At 37.0% G+C, this 25,034-nt stretch overlaps 1 protein-coding gene across 5 annotated transcripts in view; it reads left to right on the top strand.

The window, feature by feature from the left end:
* Window positions 1-25,034, top strand: part of LOC150088045 (gamma-aminobutyric acid receptor subunit beta-like) — an 863,205-nt gene that overhangs the window by 75,133 nt on the left and 763,038 nt on the right. For all 5 annotated transcript variants that reach the window (XM_090369305.1, XM_090369303.1, XM_090369307.1 and 2 more), the window contains exon 2: window positions 24,430-24,512. In XM_090369305.1, the coding sequence (XP_090225431.1) occupies window positions 24,430-24,512 (83 nt within the window). The remainder of the gene's footprint in view (window positions 1-24,429; window positions 24,513-25,034) is intronic.

Raw genomic sequence — 25,034 nt, 5'->3', positions numbered from 1 at the left:
TGATTTATTCATTTACTTGCCACTTAAATTAATATAATTTGGCTAAATCAGTAATGCCATTTACAATTCATAAGGCCCTTAAATATGAAATGAATATTATCTCTAACATAATATCTACGTGTGTATTCCTGTGATTTGTATTTCTTGTTAGTGTATTCAACTAATGTGTTGAACATCTCCTGTAAGACACGATCACATTAACAGCAGTCTATATGTATTAAGTTATCTGTTCATTATATCAGTTTTGTTACATTATATTTAAGATACCCGTGTGCTCTATTTTCTAATGCAGTCTACTGTAAGACATTGGCATCTTGACGTGACGGGTATTATGTACTAAGTTCTGTACTTCCCCTTAGTGCACAATAGTTTTTTATTTATATGTGTATATATAAATAAATAAACAACTACCCATTTAAAAAAAAGTTACTACTGTGCAAATTGGAAATGACATTTATTTTGATCAACGCATTTATTTTACACTTCTCAGTGTTTGAAAATATTTCTCTATAAATGGTCATCACCACTACTCTTATTCTCAGGTTATCCATTGTTTTATGTAATGGTTCTGCTGATTTTCTTTCAATTTCAACACTAATCTTCTGAATTGTTCAAGTTTCTGCGGATGCTTTACATAGACTTTGGATTTTAAGAAATCCTATAAAAAGAAATCGCAAACGGGTAAGTCTGGTGATCTTGTTAATCAATTTGCTACCAAAACGAGACAATGTGATTTGGAAACATTCCCTTTGAAGTATCTATGGAAAGTCTTGCGGCATGTCCCCTAACATCGATCTTTTGAAACCAGACAATTCGTAATTTGACTCCTTTTTTTGACGAAGATCCCCCTTAAATACATTGCAGTATGTTTACATATATAGCTGAAGTTACTGTGACAGATGAACCATTAATATTTACATAAAAATATGGACCGATGATGCCGAGAACAGTTCCCACCAAAACGTAACTTTTTGGCTGCGACATGGTTGTTCATGAAGGTTATGTGGATTGCTAACACTTTTGTTTTGATTTGCCACCGAGATGGCAGAAAGTTTTAGGAACTTTATCACAACGTGGCTTATTTTGCCTCGGCAAGGATGGTTTTCCTTTCCAGAAGCTCTGATTTTTGATCCCACAAATCAGAAAACCAAACAAAGACTACACTCAATTAATAGATAATATATTGATACCGTATAGCCTCATTCGCCCCGATGCATATTCTAAACTACCCAACTAGACTGAAGTATCCATGTTTGGTCTGGATCCAAGTATCCAGAACAAAATCAACAAGTAAATATGTAATTTAAATTAATGCACAAAGGTAGGATCTTATGAATAAAATGAGATCATATTGAAATTTTTATAAATAAAACAAACTATTCGAACACGTGAATACCTACAATAAATTGATTTTGCTAAATCAATTACATAGTGTACCAAATCACTATGGTAAAAGTATTATCATAAGGAAGAACCGGAACAATCTTAATGGCTCAATAACGATCACAATTTCAGCAATACACGACAATCTTTGGAGTAAGATATAAACATTAAGAATAAAAATCTACAGTTCCCAAGTAGACAGCATTCAATAAAGTGCATGGGATTTGCTTACACTCTGGCATGCTCATGCATCTTTCCCCGCTACATTGAGAGTGCATTCCCTGCACTACTGATGAGGTGCTCACTTGCCACCTGCAGCTGGCATGCCTGAATAATGATACACTACAGGAACCAACACTGAGAAAAGCTGTTTTCTGTCTTATCACCAACCTACAAAGATCCACGTGCTGTTTAGGCTCTTGGATCATTGATGGTCCACAGAACTGGACAGGCATTGCAAGTGTCTAATAAGTTTGATTTAATGCTAGTCTCCAAAACTCTCGCTGTTTGTTATGACTCTGGTATAAATGGGCTCAGGAGGCAAATGCAGTTCAGCTAACACTAACAGAGTTTTTTCATAAACCGCAGTTGTAGTGAGGACGCTTGAAAAATGTTACTTCCGAAACTGCATAGCGCTTATACAAAACATGTCCCGCATTTGTACTTTAAAAGACGTACATGCATTTCCCCGAGATGCCATTCTACCAGTGGTCAGCCATATAAGGGAGAAACCTCTTAAGTCGTCGCTGACTCTTTCGGTTTATCATTCTTTTAAATCAATAGTGCTGCTTAGAGCAACACGACACAATTGGTGTATAAAATTCAGAGACATGTTCGTTCACCGTATTTTTAAATGTTTGATCTTTCGGGGAGCTAAATAGCAAATTTCGTTTTAGAAGAAACGCTTTCGAGAGTTAATTTATCTTTCTTTACTTCTCTTTCTTGAATTTTGAATATAATAAAATACCACCGGTGTTATACACTCCATATGTTATATAAAATAGCAATCCGGGGAGTCTTCTTTTCTTTCATATTAAGTTACTTGTAGCCAGCTTAAACTAATAAAAGTAGCAAACAGAACGGGACTCTGAGTTTGTCACGTGAAAGAAAAGGGCTATTCTTCTAACATCCATTCTGATCGGATTTTTCGAGATAAAGTTCAAGTTTTGAAACATAAATTTCTTTCCTTGTATCGATCTCGGTGTTCTGAAGTATGAAACAATACACGCATTAAATAAGTCATATATTCAGCCTGCTCTATTCTGCAGTTAAAAGTAGGTCGCTGTGTCTGCAACAGAGTAAAAAGAAAAAAACACTGCCCTTGTAATTATTCCGATCAATTTTTGCGTGCCCGCCTAGTGCGAAATGTAAGCCGTAGATTGTGCTTTTATTATACAAATTGAGTTTGCCATGTAAAGCATAAATATAAGGCCGCTACAAACAGAGCAGCATTGACATAAACATGTGTACAGTGGCGATAGCAGAAAAATGGAAGAAAATCGTTCATGACCAAAAGAACCGTTACAACAGCGTCTTTTCGATCTACATTATTATTAGGCTCCGTAGTCTAACGAGGGACCCTTATGTCATTCGGTTGTCTGTCTGTTCTTTCGTCTGTCACAGCATTGCATCTCCGGAACCACTCAACCTATTGACTTGAAACCTTGCATGGGCTTGTACATCATGTGGGCTAACATACGATCATATTGATCGTTGTTGACAAAAATTTCTCTGAGTAATGGGTGGAGGTAAATGTTGGGAGACAAAAATGTTGTCGACAACCTACAGATTATTATACGCCGTTGGAAAGAGCTCAACGAGTAGGGGTTTAAAATATTTTTTTAAATTAAAAATGGCGAGCCAGATAGGAAAATGTGAGTAATTTTCGTGCCCCCCTCTATTTCCGTCGCTAATGGAACTAAAATTTTAAAAATCACTTAGCTATTATTATTATTTTTTTAATAACACCACGTCATTCCTCTGGGAGCCCCCTCCTCTGGAGTGGACTCCCGGAGGAATCTGGCCCATCTTTTTTCCAATATCAGGTAGGTTAGAGTCTCTAATTGACAGTACGAGCTCCATTGGGACTGGCCTACCTTCCCGTGGTGTGAACGAGTAGCCAGAATCATCGGTCCAGGTGACTGATGCTTCTGGGTAGCCAAGAGGCTAGAACAGAACAAACATACACTACACATTTCTGGCTCTTCTACTGTGGTGCTGTTCTTCAGAGATACGAGGCGCAGATGAACTGACGTTCCAGGTGCCGCCCATTACAAAAACACATTAAGCATTAGTAGAGGCATAAGATGCAAGAAAACAGGTTTATGCAGCATCAACCAAAAAAAAAAAACCCTCCCATTTCACCCCTCCATTTACAAATGCCTGTCCAGCTCAGCCTTAAACTTATTTGGGCTATCAACTTCCACAACGAAAAATGTAAATCTGTTCCACCAATCAACCACCTGCTGGCTAAAGGCCAATTTCCGCACATCTATTCTACATATGTCTTTCCTCAATTTGAATCTATGCCCCCCCTCATGTTCTTAATCTGAGCAAGAGGAAGAATCCCATCAGCATTCAGCTTGCTCAATCCATTCACGGCCTTATACACCTCAATCAGATCACCTCGCAGGTGCCTACTCTCCAGGCGCTGCAGTTTGAAGAACTTTACCCTTTCTTGGTAAGAGCCACCCTTTGTTCCCCTCACTAATCTTGTTGCCCTTGGAACTCGTTTTAGCAACTCTACATCCTTCCTAAAATGAGGCCTCCAGACCTGTACACAGTACTCTAGGTGTGGCCTCACCATTGCCTTGTACAACGGGATAATCAACTCTCTGTTCCTGCTAGCAAAATTCCTATATATCATTGACAAGCCTATATGATCTGCCCTGGCAGCCTGTCTGCACTGCTCTTCAAACTTCATATTTGACGGCACAATTACTCCCAGGTCTTTTTCACTTTCCACCTCCTTGAGTGTAGTACCACACAGTTGGTACGTTTCTTTTGAGTTATTGCTACCCATATGCAGTACTTTGCATTTGTCAATGTTAAACTTCAGTTGCCATTTCTCAGCCCTCATTGATTACCACTGTCTTTTCCCACTGAACCATCCCTTTATCTATTGTAGCAACCTACCCTTAATGCTATACCTCTCCAATTTGTACAGTAGTCTTTCATGTGCAACAGTATCAAAAACTTTCCTGAAATCCATGTATATGATATCAAAATTATTTTTGATATTCAGTTCCTTTGTGATCGATAATATACAATCAAATTGGTCAGACAAGACCTCCCTTTAACAAACCCATGCTGTGTCTTAACTATTACTGCAGTCTTGTCTAGATGATCCTGCAATGCTTCTTTAACCAGTGACTCCATTATTTTCCCGAATACAAGTTCAACTAACAGGTCACCTGATAATTTTTATGCATCCAATACATTTTCCTCTCTGCCACGAGCTCTGCCACGAGCTTCATTAATTCATCTGACATCCATTTTAGGCCTGAACCTTGAACAGTATTTCTTAGTTGGAATGAGAAGCCTAGTAGCCTCCAAGATTAAGTCCCTGAAGACTTCCCATTTAGAATTCAACGTTGGTAACATCATCAGTTGATCCGACTGTACAGAATTAAAAAAAACTGAGACCCCTGTAGCCACCTTTACGAAAGCAAAAGCCCTCCCCTTTAGCCTTGATGGTAGTTACATTTTTAAGCAATTCCCATATTAGTACATTGTGATCACTGTCACCCAGTGGTTCCTTTATCTGCAAATTCTTGATCCGTGAATAATCACTGCTGATAATCAGATAGAGTATTACTCCCTGTGGTTGCCTCTCGAACATGTTGCTGTAGAAAACAGTCGTCCAATAAATCCAAAAAAATCTTGCTAGTGTACGAGGGACTAACCCACAAGTTCCAGTTAAAATTCCCCATTATAAGACAATCTGATTTACTGGCCCACATATTTTGCACTTCGATAGCGCGCTTCTTTGTACTAATTAATCTCCTTTTGGTGACAAAAAGGTTGCTAAATAGTTAGTTAATAATTCTATAAAGGTCATTTATAAATTTTTCGACGAGAACTATTTTTTAACAATTTTTAAAGCTGGAGTTGTCTCGGCAAGGAGGTACTCAGAGAGCCAATATTCCTGCGCGGAGCCTTCCACGGCCCTCACCTGACAGTCGCCACTTCCCCCAAGACTTTAATCGCTTCTCCAGGAAGTAGTCGGTGTCATTTTCCCCCACCCTTGTCATTCACAACAACTGGAAAGGCTCAAACAACGTTTTTGTTAGTTCCTCAGTTTTAGGCCAAGCTAGGGTACTAGAAACTTTTTTTTTCAGTTACCATAAAGCTCTCTATTTGAGATACTACACTAACGGACCATTCTTGACTGTGGACCCTTCGTCCTGCGTGCCCGGCACTCAGTAGTTGACCGATTTATTTTTAAATAAAATTTAACCTTTAAAAGTAAACAGGGGGTGATAAATCTGTATAAATTTCAATATCCATCTTGCCTTTGTTTTAAAATTTCGATACCGTTTAGTATGCTAATAATTTTAATGATCAGAAACAGTCATTCCAGAGATTACGTTTATTTAAATAAATAAAAATACAATGAGGAAAGTATTCGAAAGGAGTTACATTTTTACTCCAAATTTCATGTTTTTATTTCTGCTGTATCAGCAACAATAACTAAATAAAAGTATGTGAAAAAAGTACCATTTGGCAAGGCAGAAAATAATGTATGGCTAAGATATGCATGATGGTTGGATTGCTAATATAAGTACTTTAAAAAAAGTCATTACAGCCACCAATCTTTACTCGTATACAATGAAATATTTCAAAGCCCATAACCAATTCCTATTTCCCAGAATTTAGTTCTTTACGTTTGTTGTTCGTGTTTATTTTATCACGTAATACTGAAGATTATAACGATGTATAGATTATGGAGAATTTCTAGCAGTATTTTTTTCTAAAGTATCGGAAAACAATCGTGCATCTGTTCCATGAGGACGTGAGGAACTTCTAACAGGCATTTATTACGAGGCAACGGTCTTCTCTAGAGCACATAAGAAAATGTATGTAAAAGGATTTAGAAAATAAACATGATGCCGAAAACGACATAACAATGTGCATTTGAAAGTATACTGTGGATGTGCCTCCATCTTAGATTACATAATTCGAAGGCTGACTGACTGAATGATAAGAACAGTTCCTCTATTACTACGCAACACAGCAAATAGATTCTAAGAGAACAATTGCCTCATCTCCAATTGCTTTCGCTTTCAAAACGTACAATCAAAGAAGCATTTTTAAATTGTTCAAAAGAAAATTTTAGACAGTGAAATTTGCTATATGTTTTTTCTTTTAAAAATTCGTTAACTTTTCTGGGGATTTGAAGAAACGTTCTATTCGTTCTCCTTATCTTACGAAGGCGAGTATGAGATGCGAATATTGATTTCTGGTGCTCCTGGTTAGATCCTGTTCGCACGACACATTGTTGAGGCATTGGTTTAAAAATAGAAAGCTATTTCGTTTGAAATATACGTTCATTACTAATACAGAAAAATGATCTTTCTTATTAATACTGCTAATTATTTTAGGTATTCGTTTAAAATGCTCTTTAAGGAACAGAAGTATTGATTAAGAACAGTTAATTAGAAATAGTATATATCTATATATAGATTCCTCATCGCATTAACAAAATCGAATAACAAAATGATTCCTGTACAATTCAAACCAGAATTTGTCGGCTAACTTAGTACTGGCAGATATTGTAATGATAGTTAGTAAATGTAAGATATACACTTAATGTCCTGGTATGGAGGCAATACCTAAAAACAAAAAAAAAGCTTCTTTAAAAGATCCAAAGACGGGCAACAAAGGCGAGATCAGCAAATGGCGTCCATATGAGAACTAATCTAATTAACTTCGAATATGTGCGCAATAGAGCTTTGCTAAATAGGTGATGTAGAGGATAATTGGTTGATTAATGAAATAAAAACTATGCTTAAATGTAATGGAAATGAAGTAGAAATTTAAGGTATTAAATGACGCCAGAACCAGGAGGTATAAACTAAAATTTATGGTAGGGGAGAATTATAGAATGGTTTATGGTAAGTTTTCCCCTTAAGCCAGATAGGTTGTTGCAATTAGCTACCTTCAGGAATAGTTGAAGCGAACGTCTTGGGGAAATTCAAAAGTCCTCATGGGAAGGTACATTCATTTTTCTGGCTATTAGAGTAAAAGCGTCTAGCAACTTTCACTGCAGTGTATGCCTAACAATATTGCTATTGAAACTCTAAACGAAAAATCATCTGATCAAACAAAAGAAATTTTGATCGTGTATTTAATGATATAATTTTTTTTGTGGAAACTTTGTACGACTTTCTGATATGAGGACTTTGGACGTTTACTCCATTTCTCTCGTAGAACTGCGGTTAATTCTCTGCTTGAACTATCCTACCTTAATTCAAAAACAACCCAAAGATGTTCAGATCTGGGCTTTCACTGTAAATGGCAGGTTCGTCAAAGTCTTCTCTTCAAACTGCTATTGTGCTGATCGTGTGACATGGATCATTATTGTGCTTAAACAAATGACCTTTTCTTTTAAGAGCTACCACAGCATATATAAGGCAGAATTGTTTAGAATACCGCAACAATCCTCTGCGTTCATGTTTTCACCAGTGTATGATCCAGTAGATAAATTCCAAATCATATAAAACGACCTGTAACATCACCGAACGTCAACGTCGTTGTGGTGCAATGCAATCTGGGTGAAAATGTTCTTTGGGCATGTACTACATCCAGGTACACTTATCTGATGCCGGTACCGAGATTATATGCCTCGAGCAGCTGTAGGAACTAACAGAAAAACCCTTTGTAAAATGTGTTGCAATTCTACGAAGGGTTTTTCTGTTGGTCAGGGTCGTATACTTATCCCGACTCCAAGTCTCTTGAATCAGCTCCTTAAGGGATTTCTTTTAACTACTTACTTTATCCGCTGATATGCACTGTGGGTATTAAGCCTCGGCTTGGTATTGGTACCATGATGTGTCCAAAATTTACTTTTGGGTGTCCGATTCTTTTGGCCATCTGGAGACTAGACATGCTTTCATTGTAACAGCCTACTATCACACCTGTCTTGAAGGGATCTGTGTTCTTATCTTGTCCTGTTCTCATTCTGTTCCTTTTAACTTTTATTAAGAGTGCATACCTTTTTTATATCCTGCTTTTTAATGGTACCGCCATCTACTTAGATCATGGAACTGTTCGTACAACAGTTGTAGGATAGTGTATAAAATAATATTCTCAAAATTTGCAGATTCGATTTATTAAAATCAAATCTGCAATCTTAATTCAATATGCACAATATTTCACACCATGGGCTATACCCACGTGCAATGTAGAAGGCGATGTTTATCCTGGTGACATGCTCCACAGCGTTGGTGAGCACGCATCACCTGCGAAAATCATAAAACAGAACTTGATTTACAGCCACAACTCTTTATTCATATACAGTATAGCGTACTCAATTTAGATATTAGAAGAGCCATACAGTATTTTGGAATATACCCTTTGCAACAGGAATCTCTTCCTCTCGTGCTAATAGGAGATCAAGGGGAAAATAGGTTAACTATTCAACAACCTACCTTATAAACAAATTCTTAGGAGCTAATGATCAGATTATCTGTTGATTCCAGTCTCTACCTTAACTAAAATTCCTTATTTCTGTGCTCCGCTCGATTAATTTTTGCTCATGATATAATTCTCGCCAACTCATAAATGGACTTAATTCTGCATTATAGATTTTATTTTTAAAATAAGAGATTAGTACAATCAGTGTCAGTCGTGGCACGGTGATCATAAGAAAGAAAAGAGCTCGGCTAGTCCCTGCTTAAATTCAGGGTTATGCCACAAATAAACTCGCGGCGCTTGCAATTGGATTTTATTACTAATTACCTTTCTTAGATCACTGAAGTTAAAACCCCACAGGCTTTGCTTACGATGCAGTTCTTTATTTCATTACGTTTCGTCAACACCGATATTCAAAGCAAGATTACCATTTGTCTTTCATTTTGGAAGACGGGCATTAACTTGGTTTAATTTAATGATATGAACTGGAATTAGAAAATATCCCATCCATTACACCAAAAATTGTGAGTTTCTATGCTCTCATATCATTAATTTCAAATTATCTCCATTACTTCTGGGGTGTCTGGAACTGAATAATATTAATACCATCATCCCCCTCCAACAAAATGATGGATTAATACCACCTAAGTTAATGAAAAACTTCTCACACCAAACCTGTTAAAACTAAGAAAAGAAGAATTAATAGAACACTGTGGAAAATAATGAAATAATAACCTTAGCGGATAATACCAAATGGAGTTTTTATTTTTAGACTGAGTGTTGTAGCGTGAAAGGTACATAATGGCAAAAAGTCCCAGAGGAATTAATGGAGAGGCAGTACCGTATAAAACACCATATGTTCAGTTACAGCGGTTGAGAAGATGAGTGAATTTTCTCCTCTTCCTTCAGGAGTAAATCTAAAGGGACCTATTCATCATCGGAGATGTCTATCCCCAGAGGCATAGTACATTTTGGTATTTGCATTCTTGGATTTCGCGATGGAATAATGTCAGCTAGATTAAGAGTAATGAGAAGGGGTTGTAAGGTTCCTAGAACACCAGAGGAAGTTTGGAAAAGCTGTTAAATATCTAGTAGTCAAATATGCATATGTAAAGCGGCCAAAATGACGTCCTCTCATGTTTTGTTTTATTTTTGTTTATACACGTTTTCATTCTCTCAAATCATAAAAAAATGCCCTCATTAAGTAGAATATTTTTAATTTTAACTTTTAATATAAAGGAATATTTTACTGCGTGTTAAAGTAGTCTAAGAATGCAGAATATTGAGGTATTAAACACTCAACTTTACTCGAAAGCAAACTCTTTCACTTTAAAGTAATATATATTTGCCAAACGCTGAAAATCACTGTAGTTTTGAGAAATTATCAAGATGCCGACGCCACTCTGAATATTGGAGGGTTACTTTTCATTTTGGAAAATAAAATGGATATAAATATCAAGATAAATTTGAAGATATCATGCAAATTAATCGGCAGCTTCAGATTTAGCAACAACTGAAAAGTTGTATGGAAGAAGCTGTAGGATAAACATTAGGAAAAGGACTAATTCGATGCTCCCGATCAAGAAGCCCAGAGATCTTGAAGAAGCCTTTTCAATTATCTGTTATTCAATAATATGCTAAAATTATTTAATATGCTAATTCGAATCTCCAAAATATTTGGGTGTGTCAGTGATTGGAGATTAGATCAAATATATATATATATATATATATATATATATATATATACATACATACACACACACACACACACACACACACACACACACACACACATGATTACTAAAATTAAAGTATCCTTATGCAGAAGGCTCTGGAGAGAGTTCTAAGGCTCGTACTGAAGAAAAACTTTGGCAACGTATACAATAAAGAATGCTCTCGCCATTTATTGGAAAAATTTGTTGCAAAATTTCACTGTGGTCCGTAACTATCTTAGTTGCGATTACGCAAATAACTTACGTTATTTGCATAATCGTAAGTTATTGCCACAGCGCCATTACTCAGCTCCTTGCATATTGCCCCATATGCCGGCATTGCGCACTCCTCCATTACGAGCATTTGATCAATATTCTGAAGTGCTTTAGTATCTTTGCAATGAGACAATCAGCCTTTCTGGAAGAAATGAATATAATTGCATTTATTTTTCTTCGATGAAAATGATTTCCAGGTTATATATAGGGAGAAAAATACTAAATTAGTCTCATTAAATAAATTCAAATTCATAATATACACTATGTTTGCCTTCACTACAGCAGCAATGCCAACAATGTTGTAGGAAAAGGCGCTATTAGTAAAGTAACAAGCAGCTGCGACTATCAAAGAATTCCGGCGTCAGAAGGTCCACGTGGACCTATGACTGTTTGTGCTGTCCGCAAAATGATTGCGAAATTTAAAGCGACAGGACATCTTGGTGTTCAACAAAGTAGAGGTCGAAAACGAGTGGACTCCTCTCGTATTGAAGATGGCTGTCGTGGATTTATCAAGTCGATCTCCATGTGGTAGCGCAAGTGTGCCAGCTGTTTCTCGTGAAGTGGACATTCCATATTCCACTGTAAGGCTAATAATGCGTCAGTTGTTGCGGTACTATCCTTACAAGATGCGCATGCTAAAGCATGGTGATGCAGATATTCGTTTCACACACGCACTTCAGCTTCTGGCGCGAATGACAGTGGATATCACTTGGCCATGGAACATCCTTTGGAGTGATGAATCCCACGTCTGCTTAAATGGACATGTGAATACGCACAACTGTTACATTTAGGCAACAGAAAACTCGAGTTATCCAAGAGGTCCCGTTGCATTCTCCAAAAGTGACAGTGTGGTGGGGATTTACGGCCACATTCATGATTGGGCTTTTTTTTTTTTTTTTTGAACAAGTAACACCGACTGAACCCCGGTGTTACTTGTTCAGAAAACTTACTGAAACAATTTTTTTTAAATAAATGGAGAGTGCTTTCTTTATTGCACTCGTTGTCTAAATTTCTCTTCAGTTCGAGCCTTAGAACTCGCTCCAGAGCCCTCTACATAGGGATATTTTAATTTTAACAACCCTGTATATATATTATTATTAACATTTAACAAAATTGGGTTTCATTTCGACAAGATTATGAACGGTGACGAATTACAGGCGAAAAACATTTTGAAAGAATTTTGTCACAAATATTTTACAGCCGTAAAATAATTCGATGACGAAAACGGGTAGAGAACTTAAAATAGTAAATTACAATGGTTGTATTTTTGTACTACAAACTATCTTTTGAAATTCACTTCCAGTCGTCAAGAAAGCAATTACAAATATTGTAGTTAATATTTTCCTCTCGAGGGGATTTCGCATTACAATAAGAATAATCCTTTTAGACAAGTCCAATTACTTTAACTTATGTTGAGATCAGAAAGAGTCCAATATAATTGAATATCCAGAGAACTTTACTTGGGAAATATCTTGGCCAAGTAAGCAAACCGTGTACTTTTTCTAAAGAACATTTTTATAATGTGATTTGATTTCTATACGGTCTTCCGTTCCTATTTTCCGTCTACTATAACAGAAATTGGAACATATTAGTTACTGTCTTGCATGGCAACATGAAATTAACTAGAACTTTTTACTTGATTCTTGCCTAAGGGATGGATAAAGCAGTAATTTCGTTTTTACCTTTTAAATGAACACCAACAAAGTTTTCAGAGAACGAATTTGAAAATGAAGTTCAAGTTATGTAATTACTTTTCATAATTTAAAACTGAAACTAATCTCATCTTTTGACCAACTTCTCGTGTCACTCTTGCGATGTAAGTCAATATCTTCATTACATTTGTTGTCATAAGTAACTTTAATTTGGCTTTGGAATTATTTATAAATGCAAACAACAAATTTCGTATATTCATTGCAACTTTCACTGATGTCTAAGTTGACTAGATTCTGACTAGAAAGAACACGATACACTACAAGAGCTGACCTATATTTTGACTTTCTTATTTGGTGTCTTGCAAGTGTCTTTTAACATCCTGAAAGTGATTGGCGTCTGCGCAAGGCAACAAGAGAGTCGTTACCAAGGATACAGTAATCACAACTGAACTATTTTTCGAATACATAAAATCCCATTTCATTTCTTTCTTTGATACACTTAACGGTACTTTTTCATATCCTAATTATCTGCATAAGCCAAACCAATTGCTTGTAAATGCCATTTTTCTTGTGCAAAAAAGAACGGGCAATCGACTGTGCTGGACTCGGTTAGATAATTGCTTCAATGGTTGCTATGCTACGCAAGATTCTTATTTGTGTGGTATGAATCATTTAGTAGAGCGAAATAAGTCATCCTTGACGCGAACCTTGCAGCGATTCAGTAATTAATGATAATCGTAGATATAGGCAAGTATCCACATCAGATTCTGTTCATTTGGCTCTGCAATTAGAGATAATTCCTTGCATATTGCCCCATATGCCGGCGATGCGCACTCCTCCATTACGAGCATTTGATCAATATTCTGAAGTGCTTTTGTATCTTTGCAATGAGACAATCAGCCTTTCCGGAAGAAATGAATATAATTGCATTTATTTTTCTTCGATGAAAATGATTTCCAGGTTATATATAGGGAGAAAAATACTAAATTAGTCTCATTAAATAAATTCAAATTCAGAATATACACTATTTTCCAAAATTCTTCCCATTCCTAGTATAGATTGAACTTCTGGTAACTCTATGGAGTACGGTTTACACAGTTTAGTACATCGGTAGCCAAATTAACAAAAGGAATTTTAACTGGCATAGGCCATCTAACTATGCGGATTTTGATCGAATAATACATTTAAATAAGTTCTTTTTGATATGAGAAAATTTAGACAGAACTCAAGGTTCTTCTATCACCCATGATTTTAATTACTATGTCATGAATGACGAATATTACGAATTGGTTTAGAATGCAAAGTGCTGAAATTATTCACCACATTGTTTATACTTTAGTGCTCTCGTAAACATGATTTATCTTTCTTTCGTTTTAAGGTTACTAATAAACAACAATATTTTGTGCTTCTGAACACAAGCGAAGCTCTCTATTACGATAAATATTAGGGATTCCTAACTCGCTGTACAGATAACTGAACCTAAAATCTAGAATGAAACTAGATGTGAAATCTAAGTTGTTCCAGAATTATGGTATAATGAAACTTGAAGTTCAGCAAAAGCATGGTGCTTTTTGCACCACACGGTTAATAATAATATTTATCGTGATGACAAACTTCCAGGGTGTATAGTCCATGAAAATTCCTTTTGATACTCTGAAGGGGCGTACAGAAAGCTATTTCCTCACATAAATAATCAATATTCTATTTTTAAGAAAGTTTTAGTATGTGTTTCTGGAGCTGATGACTGAATTATCGAAACGTATAAGGTGACCAAGGATAACACTTAAGAACGTATTCCGTCAGTAGATTAGCATGGTAAACGCCATTCAATTATGCCTGGAGAACTAGATGGCGGCCAACGTGTTCTTTCTTGTAGGGTTGTGAAGGGCGACTAGGAATAACTAGTCATTCCAGGTTATTCCTAGGTCGTTTTGCATGTAGGTGCATTAAAATTTTTCTGGAATATTTCTAATAGTAAAGGCGAGGGCTTTAACCATAATAAGTATAAATCCACGAACATTGCACATGTTCGGTGAAATTAATGTTATCTAGAAGGAAATTGTTATAGCATCTGTTATTTGATGTATGTTAAACACACCCATTTTTGTTTCAGGGTTCTGTTTGCGATTCCAAATGCCAAAATAGACCCTTCGCTTGTAACACGTGGTCACAACACTTTTGGGATATTCTTATGCGTAGTTTCCATGTCGCCATGAGAAGGAAATTGCTGCTAAAGGAGAAATCATCTGAAAAGTTTCGCGATCTGCGGTGCGCCGAAATTTCCCTAAATGACCATACAGTGTTGAATGTTTCTGATAGCTTAACTATGCCTAAAGCTTCCGTTTAGGCGTAGTTATAATAAATTCTCATTAAAAGCCAAGGGGCTTTATTAAATAAAAATAACTTTGATAAGGAATCCAAACAGCTTTTCCCACCGGTTTTTCATCCGGCAAACCGACTGGATAATGCAAGCAATTTCAGATGCAATGCATTGATGTATTGTCTTAGTTTCCTGGCGTTTAACACCCACCTAATCACCCCTTGCATGTTTCTTTTTAAGATGTGTACATCTAAAATTGGAGTTCTGTAAACCAACTGGGAATATTGTAACTGAAGCAAGCAGATAAGTATGCGAATAAATAAAGTCGCATGAGCCCTGATCACCTGTAATTTTAGAAATCTTTATTGCAATGATAATAGTAATACAATGGATACATTGCAATAAGCCCTTCACGGCCACAAGGCCAGGGGTTAACAGTGATATTACAATATGTAAGAAAGGAAATTAATAAATTAAATATAAAATACATATATGAATGAATTAAAAGTAAATAGAGCTCAACACTCAAAGTATAACACAATTATAAACATCACAATATACAAAGAATATACAGGTGGAAAACTACAAGGTTGGTTGGTAAGCCATCTTCATGTCGCATTGCTGGATTGCGGCGTTAAGGCGAGCTTCAAGGAGCAGAATCAGGGACGGGGAGTACAATTTAAGGATGCGGCGTCTATACTCCTTATCACTAGAAAACTTATTAAGGTCAGCATCCAAAGACTGGGCACATGAAAGTAGCTGATATGGCAGAAACCTATTGGATAGGTGGAGACGGCTGAGATGTGGGCATACAGTTGGAGTCGCTCTGAGGGAAGGCTGAGGGACTCTCCAAGAGCACAGGTCCCAGAATGATGGTGCCGAGATCTTTCCAGTGATTATTTTTACAGTTGTGGTAAGGCATTTCACACTAATCAGCGTGGGAAGCCTGTGAATTTTTATCAAACTGGCTATTTCAGTTGTCCTTAACTGTGGAGGAAGTTTATGTTTGTTTATGACCCATTTTAAGAGCCAAAACTCAGTAGAAAAGAGTGGTCGAATTGTGCTAGGGGCGGCAGATGCCCATACTTCTGCAGCATATAGAAGCGGAGAGTATACCGTGCTTTTTATATATCTTCTGGTAGTCGTTACTTCATTAATATAATGCAAATGCTGTTTGGCCATCCATCGGAGTAGAGCTGCCTGGGTGAGCGGCTTTTCCATGTGGTTACCAAAGCAGAGTTTAAGATCAAAAACAACCCCCAAATCAGTATGTTCCTTGACGATGGGAATAGGGGAATTGCATAGTGTTGGCTGAATATAGAAAGGCGTTTTCTTTAACGAGAATATCATAAATTCAGACTTTTCTGGATTTATTTTTAGTCCAAACTGGTTGAGGTAGTTTGCAAATTCCAGGAGTATATTGTTAATTGATGCTGTTATCACGATAAGCTAGATCGGCATGTGGAGAAATCAGTGTGAGTAGTTTCATATCATCAGCATAGCAAAGAGTATCATACCTGGACTCAACAAGCGCCGAGATGAGCGCTGTAAACTAGAGACCAGATAAGACACCACCCTGTGGCACGCCTGAAGAGACACATCGCTCGTATGTTTGGCCGTGGACAGTAAGCAGGATTATTCTATTTTGAAGGAGTGAAGTGAGGAAATGTAGAGTGCCTCCCTTGATTTGATAATGGTCTGAAAGTAGCTTCAGCATTGCAGGAACATTTATTGAGTCAAATGCTGCTTCGAGGTCTACATAAGTGACTGCAAGCTCTGCATGAGATTCAAACGCAGAGAGGATAGAGCTGGTGGTGGCTAAGAGATTAGTCACAGTGGATCTATGAGGAAGAGTGTAGTGGATTTAATAAGGCTGATGTGGAAGAATTTGTTTAGTTAAAATGGGGAGAAGTATCTTCTCTAGGAGTTTTAGAAGGCTTGAGGCATTGGAGATTGGCCGGTAGTGCCTAAGAAGAGTAGGTGATTGAATTTTTGGTATAGGCTTCACAGGGTAGATGTTCCATTGCTGGGGAAAGAAATTACTTGACAAAATAGCATTAAAATAGTTAGAAGGGGACCCAAAATGTATGGGCTAATTCATTTAATAATGAATTGGGGTATTTCATCTGCACCTGCCTTAGCAGAAGCCGGTGTAGAATTTATGGCAGCAATAAGCTGTTCCCTGGAAATTGATACTGCAGAAAGCGTGTCGGGGGGGGGGGATTTCAGTTGTTGGTGTCTCAAGATGAGCACATTGTTCCGAGTTCGAGGCAAATCTAGATATAAAGTCTAGCCACTGGTTAGGTTCAAGTTTTTGTGGGAAATCAGAAGGCCGTTCAAAGTAGGGGGTTTTTCCTCTACGAAGGGTGGTGTCCATATAATTCTTAATTGCTTGAGATTTCAGCCTGTTGAATGTTGCACGGGATCTAGAGTAGGCTATCCTGTCTTGAACACTTTGCGACTGCTTCCACATTTTGTGGAGTTGCTGTTTTAATTTGAAGCTCATATTAAGATGGGGAGTCCACCATGCTCTGGACCGACGCATAATAGAAATTCTCTTTGATGCTGCAAATGTCGCAATCGTCTTAAGCCAATTAGTAAGCAGATTTACTGCAATTTCAAGATCACCGTTTTCTAGGACTGACCACGGGATGGCAGAGGCAGCCTCAACACATTTAGCAATGCTCAAAAATCTGGGACTAACTATTACTCTGGTGTTAATTGAATTCACAACATTGAAGTTTGGAGCAGTTATCTGTAAAAGAACAATAATGGCTTGTGGTCCGAATTAAAATAAGTCTCTGGCATGTAATCAGGTGTGCAAGGAAAAGAGGCAAGGATGAGATCTAGTTGATTGTTACCTCTGGTCGGGAGGTCATTAATCATATGTAACCCAGTACAAGATAAGTTTGACAGGAGCATTTGCTGAAGGTTAGCTAGTTGGGGAGGAAGATTAAAGTCTCCACAGACAAAGTGCAAAGCTGAAGGATGAAGCTGGTTAATGATCCAGTTTGATATTTCATGGATGGCGTCATATGAAGGTGCTGGGGGTATATATATGGCAATTACATCTATAAGAACGCTATTGTAGCTGAGAGTAACAGCGAGAGCTTCATATGCTGCTGTTGTTTTGCTAGATACTTGAACAAGTGAGGCCTGTGAGCTCTTAAAGAAAATGGCAACGCCGCCTCCTCTTTGGTCAACTCTGGAAGTAAACGCTGATATATACCCAGCTGGAGTACAAGATGTGAAAAATTCTTGGTCTTTATCAAGCCAGGTTTCTGTAACGCAGAGAATATCGATATCACTAGCGAGCAGGATTTGATCAACGATATCCAGTTTGTTGCGGAGGCTTCTAAAATTCTGGTACAAGACTCTGATTATGCAAATTTTGAAGGCATGTGTCTCTAGTATTTTTCTTCAAGGCAGGCTTTCTAGTTTGTCGATTCGTGACCCACGTTGGGATGAGCATTCCCGAACTGTTATTTATTGGTGGTTGAAGGCTGATGGTACCAATTTGATGATGCCGCTGTTTGTCACAACTTGTATAATTTTGAATTATGCTGCGCACATTTTGAGAAATTGCCCGGAATGTTCGGCATTCATGCTTGTTCCCTTGCAGCGTTGATTGCTATCGAGGAGGGTGAATTAGTTGAGGTTGATGACAGGGGCTCGTTTTCTGAGAAAATGGTCTGATATATATACCTTGGGGACAGGAGGCTGGATCTATAACTTTTTTATAGACAGCAGGAGAACACATTATAAGGAAAGAGGCATAGCGTGTTTGCCGGCTTTTAAGCCGTTTAACCTGAACTGAGAGGTTATGTTCCTCGTTTAACATTCTCATTATAGATTCAGGAGACGTTCTGGGTCCAAATCTGGATGCAAAAATCTTGGCTTTGGTGGAAACTACCGAGATGTTATATTTCTCGGCCAGTGTCAGACGAGATTTAGAAGCTGTTACTAGGCGGGGCAGGGAGATCTGGTTATGAATATTAGCGTGATGGGAAAGGCAATCAATATTGATATCAGAAAGGCATCCAGAGAATTTGAGGCAGGGTTGGCTGTGGTAATGAGGGAACTTTTTATCTCCAGATGGGACGTAAGTATCGCTAGAAGGGCTGTTGGTAAGCATACCAGCATATGACGTGGGCAGAGCTTGATGGGCGTTTATTGAATTAATGTTTAGTTCTGGGGCTTGTAGGGAGTGTTTACTATTTTCTGGTGGGTTCTTTGGTTGGGGTACTACTTCATAAGATTGCAGCTGTGGTTGGTCACCAGCCTTCTGCTGAGAGCGTGATTGGGCCCTGCTAATGTGCTCAGTCGGAGTGTCTGGAGATCTATCTACTGATTGTCTCGAGTGAATTTGAGCATGGGAGCTAAGCTTTATAAGGCTAGGAGGTTTGACAGTTTGTGTAGATTTTGTCCGTTTATTTATTATTAGTGGCTGAGATGTCAGCTTTCCATTTCGCTCACCAAAGAGCAGAGAGCATATGTGTGATATGTTTATTTTGGTTCCTCAGCGAGTAAACTTCATCCTTCAGATCCTCAATTTGGGATCTCAACTGGTGAATTAGGAGGACCAAGAAGTCTACGCTGTCTGACTGTAGAGGAGGGGTCGACACTGTAGCTTCGGCGTTAATTCTTGGAGTACCTGTTGTGACTAGCGTCTGGTTTGAGGTGGAGGACACATTAACGACCGAGGCACAATTTTGATCATTAGTTTCCGGTAGAGACTTGGACTGATTAGCGCTGCATACATCGTGGTTGGCAATCCCGTCAGGTAGTGTTCCGTTGACCACTGTTTCGTCGCATGCGATGGTCATAAGTTCAGGCAAACCAGTATTTGAATGTTGAATGAGATCTATTACCAACTTCCTCAAAATAATCAGAATAAATCTATACTTTTCTATTTATTTATTTATTTATTTATTTTATTTTTTTTTTTTTTTGAGGAGAAGAGAAGTTGTACACTTATTGCATTTTATTTAATTAATATCCAATATACACGACGCTTTTGAAAGACAAAATTCAAGAAACCTATTTCAATTGCAAACACCTCATGTATAAAGTTTTCTATTGGTAATTACAAATCAAAAGCAAAAATAAATAGTGAAAATCCCTCGGCTGTTCTGGTTATCAGTTTCATGTCAACATTATAGGAATCCGCTGCTCTTTAGTTGTTATGCCTATCCACCACGATTTAATTACACAAAGCACTACAACCAATTACTCGTAAGAATTCGTTGTAGTGGGTCTACAACTAACCAAATCTTCTAAAATCCAAATCATTAAAATGCGTCTAACTAAAGAGAAAAGCCAGTAGCGTGCGTAAATTTGCCCAAATTTTTCCGTGTTCATGATTAGCTATAGTGCCCCATACAGTTGTCGAGTACACAATTAAGGAATAATAAAATTCACAAAAGCGACTCTTGATGATATCATTATGCATAAACCAGATCGTTTTTTTAACATTCCTCAAAAGACTCACTTTTTTAAGTTCAGATATTGATTGTCTAGAATACAAAAAGCATTTGTACTTGTGGGTTTTGCGGGAACTTTCAACTTTAAAAAGCAGAGATATTTGAAACCCTCGTGTTTATAACATGTGCACCTTATTGTACTAAAAATGTAGTACTGAAGCATCATATCGGAATGACTATCTCTTCATCGCAACGACTACCTCACTCCACTAATGTATTTATATTCCATGAAAAAACTAAATGATATACATTGATACCTCTATTATTTAGCGAATATTTACAAGACACGGTTGCTTTAATATTTACTGTTAATTTAATAATTTAGATCAACATATTTAACCTAAATAGAAATCAAATCGTGTAGAATTACATCAACGTTGGCCGAGGAAAATCATTTTTATTTTTCAAAAGTAAGTTTTGATTAAGAGCCGTTTCTGTTGATCCTTTAATCTGTGCTGAAACTTCTGCTGACTTCCTAAACTCTCATTTATCATAGACTTTACTTGCTACCATAAAACTTTCCTATATGGGATAGCTTGTTTTTCAGTGTAGATGGCTGGAGTCTCATTTTTTTCCTGACTCAAGAGATGCTTTTGCTCATCGCAATATTGAGAACTAACGTCTACAGCGATGATCATTTTCTTGATGGTAAAATTGGACACGCGAAACTCTGGCTCACTGCCATGACAGGTATATTTGCGTATAGAACCATCACAGCATTATGTACAACCTATCAAGGTAAGGGAAAAAGAAAGAAAGAAAGAAAGAAAGAGAGAGGTGGGGTTACTTTTCTCTTGGGAACCTACACATGTAAAACAAAATGAAACAAGAATCCTTTGGGTAAAACTTTCACATAGTTCATGATGTTGCTAGAGCTAAAAACAAGAACTCATTTTCTCTTTCTGATCCATTAAACTATATCCAAACTATTGATGAAGAAAATTTTATTTGAAAGAGTTTAATGACTGGGAAGATTAAGTTATTAAAGAATGTCATTATGCGCAGAGTTCAGAGCAATTCTTTATAAAATTCTCATCAGTTAGCACTTCTTTGTTCAGTGAAGTATTATCGCGTTTTCAGTTTGGCATGTCATACATAACAGTGATCGCATCTAACTAATAGAAATGTGAGGGAACTAGTGAAAAATATTTGAACCGCACCCAGAACAGAGGTCATATTCACCAGTTATGGGTGCGGCTCAGCATTCCCTTAATTCTGTTAGGTGATATGACTTGCTTTTATTAAAAAAACAAAGGAAAACGTAACTTAAATCATTGAAGATCAAAAACAATGAATTCCTTCGTTAAAAAAAAAGAAAAGGCTAAGCATTTTGAAGTAATATTTCAATCACATACAGTATATTTGCCTCTTCGTGCGTAAATAGATACCGAAGAATAGTAGCACTACGCAAAGGGGGTAACAACTTTGACATGTTGTGGGCCCTCTAAAAATGGTTCGCGGAATCAAATGAGAGTATAATTATAGTAATGATTATGAATTATAAAAGCTGCACTATTGCCTAATCGCGGTTCGTTACGCTGTTGTTAATATCAGTGATGCTCGAAAGTGAACGTTTGTTAAAAACTGAAACTGATTTCGAACAAATGAGGCACGTGGGCTTGTTGTTCGTCTTTAGCAAACATGAAACTATTTATCATCTTCATTCAAACCACAACTACGACACAGGTTAAAGAAACCCTTGCGGTCTTAAGCAGAAATGAGCCAGTCGGTCTCAGAGGAATCATTTAAGCTTATGTCTGCGATGTTAATTCTTTTGTTTTCATCATACGAACAAACAGTAATTTAAAAATGTTTATAAAGAAGTAACTTTCTTAGAGCAAATGAAGTTGAATTTTGATATTTTATTCGTTATAATTTAATTACATAGACTAGTTAGTTATTTAATATTCAATATGGCAGTGATGTGTTTTTATTTTGTGTACATAATATAGATTAATAACGGATATATGCTAATTAAAACTTTAATTCGCGTAAAGTAGATAATCCATATAACTCATTTTTTTTTTATAATTCATTATCTGCAGGCGACCAGTTCGCTTGTTCACTACCTTCAGATAAGTAACTGATACTTTTGAGAAGATAGTGGACAGTATATACGAAAATAGGATATATGACTGGAATATTAATCCATTTCGTTTTATTTTATTATATTTACCTTTCATAGCATTAAACTTGTTGCGCTGATTGCCTCTCGGTTGGTGAATTCCAAGTTCGAGTCCCGTAAATAAATCGAAGTGATACACATTCCCAGCTACAACGACAGCAACTGATAAAGGACCTTTCATGCGGTGAATGAAAATTATAACTTGAATATGGTATCATCCTGCAACTAGTAAAAATACGATCACTGTGTGGTCAAGATTCTATATTATATCTTCTTCAGTATGTGCTTCAGTCCTATTTTATCGCTATTATATTATTCTCAGGATATAGAGTTGAGGCATACTAGGTTGAGGTGGTAGAAAGTGTTTTTGTTGCATTTTTTTATAGTTATGTGATATATGCAAGAGCCTTATACAGAATGTAAGCTGCAGTAGTAGTAATGAAGGCATGTGATGTAAGAAAGCAAGCGTATGAGCTTATGTAGCATCATCCAAAAAAAAAAAAAAATTTCACACATCCATTCCCTCTAAAGGCTTGTCCAGTTCCTGCTTGAATTTATTTAAGCTATCAACTTCCACAACGACAGATGAAAGTTTGTTCCAGCAATTAACCACACGCTGGCTAAAGGCAAATTGCCGCACATCTATTCTACAACTGTCTTTCCTCAATTTGAATGTATGCCCCCTCAGTTCGTAATCTGAGCAAGCGGAAGAATCCCATCACAATTCAGCGTGCTCAACCCATTCAAAGGCTTGTATCCTCAATCAGATCATCTAGCCGGTGCCTAGTCTCCAGCCGCTGGAATTTTCAGAACTTAAGCCTTTCTTGGTAAGAGGACCCCTTCGTTCCCCTCACCAATCTTGTTGCCCTTCTCTGTTCACGCTCAAGCAACTCAACACCCTTCCTAAAATGAGGTCTCCATACCTGTACTCAAGGCATGGCCTGACCATTGCCTTATACAAAGGGATAATCACCTCCTTTTCCCTACTAGAAAAATTCCTGTATGTCATTGACAATACCCCATGACCTGGTCTGGCATCTTATGTGCATTGCTCAGAAAACTTCATATCTGACTGCGAAATTACACCCAGATATTTTTCATTTTCTACCATCCTAAGTGTGGAACCACAGTTGGTACGTTTCTCGGGGATTACTCCTACTCATCTGCAGTACTTTGCAGAAGTGCGAACAGAACATTGACATTTGTAAATATTAAACTTCAATTGCCACTTCTCTGCGCTTCTGCCCAAATTTTCCAGATCCTGTTGCAGTAACACACTGTGATTACTGTCATTAACAAGCCTGCCAACCTTTGTATCATCAACATTTAAGCCTGATATACCTTCATTAATATCATTGATACATATACAAAACAATAGTGGGCCCAACACCGAACCCTAGGAGACTTCACTAATAACATTAGTCCACGAAGAGCAGCGTCCATTGATTACCACCCTCTGTCTTCAGCGAATGGTAATCAATTTCAGTTTTCAGCTTAAATGTAATTTTTTTTTCTGCTGAAGTCATTTCTTTTCTCAAAGAGACGAACCGCCAATAAAACAAATTCATGAAACACATCTGACGTACTGATGCTTCGCCGCCTTCGTTTCCTATAGTATCCAAAAATAAATCCAGCCTACCCGAACACAACTTTTTTTTTTATCTCTGTGTTGAAGATAAAACTAGAAATAAGTTTTCAGTATTTTGTAAGAGTTTTTTGTGTTTTCTATATGATATCTGAAATAAAAGTTTCTTTCAATATGACCATGTCTTAGAAATTAATGTTGATTAGCAAAAATAATTAAAAATAATGCGTATGCTATATTAAATCCATTTTATTTCAGAGATGACAGAGTGAATATCACTAAAATCCTCAACGCATTTTTTGACCAGGGCTACGATAAACGCGTGAGGCCTAATTATGGAGGTAAGACATAATATACTGTTATAAAAATGTTGTTTTATAGTAATTTTAAAAAGTTTGTTGCTCAGAAACTTTAGAATATTTCTTTATCACTATCAAAAAAAAAATGGTTCTTCAAAGTCCACTAATATTTAATTGTCTTAAAGAATTTAACCCTAATATTCAGATGCCTTATGTTTTGCATTTAACTGTTTCTTCGTGACTTGAAGTCCACAATATTTGATTTTGAAAAATAGTATTAAAATTAAATTACAGTCACTTGTAATTCTCTACATTACAGCGATTAATGAAGTTTGATAAACCAGAAGGCTGTCCATAATCTTCCTTAAACTGATTAGGGAGTGCAGGAAACATTGTAAAAGTTTACTGCTAATAAGAAAAAGACCTAAGGATTATGGTACTATTAGATGTTAAATTTTCCATGAAATAAACAGATAGGATAGAAGGCATTTGGTGTCCCGTGCATGATATATAGAACCTTCGCAAGTAGGCAAAATGTCATTACCTACACTACTCGGCAACATT

The sequence above is a fragment of the Mastigoproctus giganteus genome, chromosome 3 (assembly GCF_048544385.1).
Source record: "Mastigoproctus giganteus isolate SK-2022 chromosome 3, ASM4854438v1, whole genome shotgun sequence".
Taxonomy (NCBI): domain Eukaryota; kingdom Metazoa; phylum Arthropoda; class Arachnida; order Uropygi; family Thelyphonidae; genus Mastigoproctus; species Mastigoproctus giganteus.
This window is presented reverse-complemented; position numbering and strand designations above follow the sequence as displayed.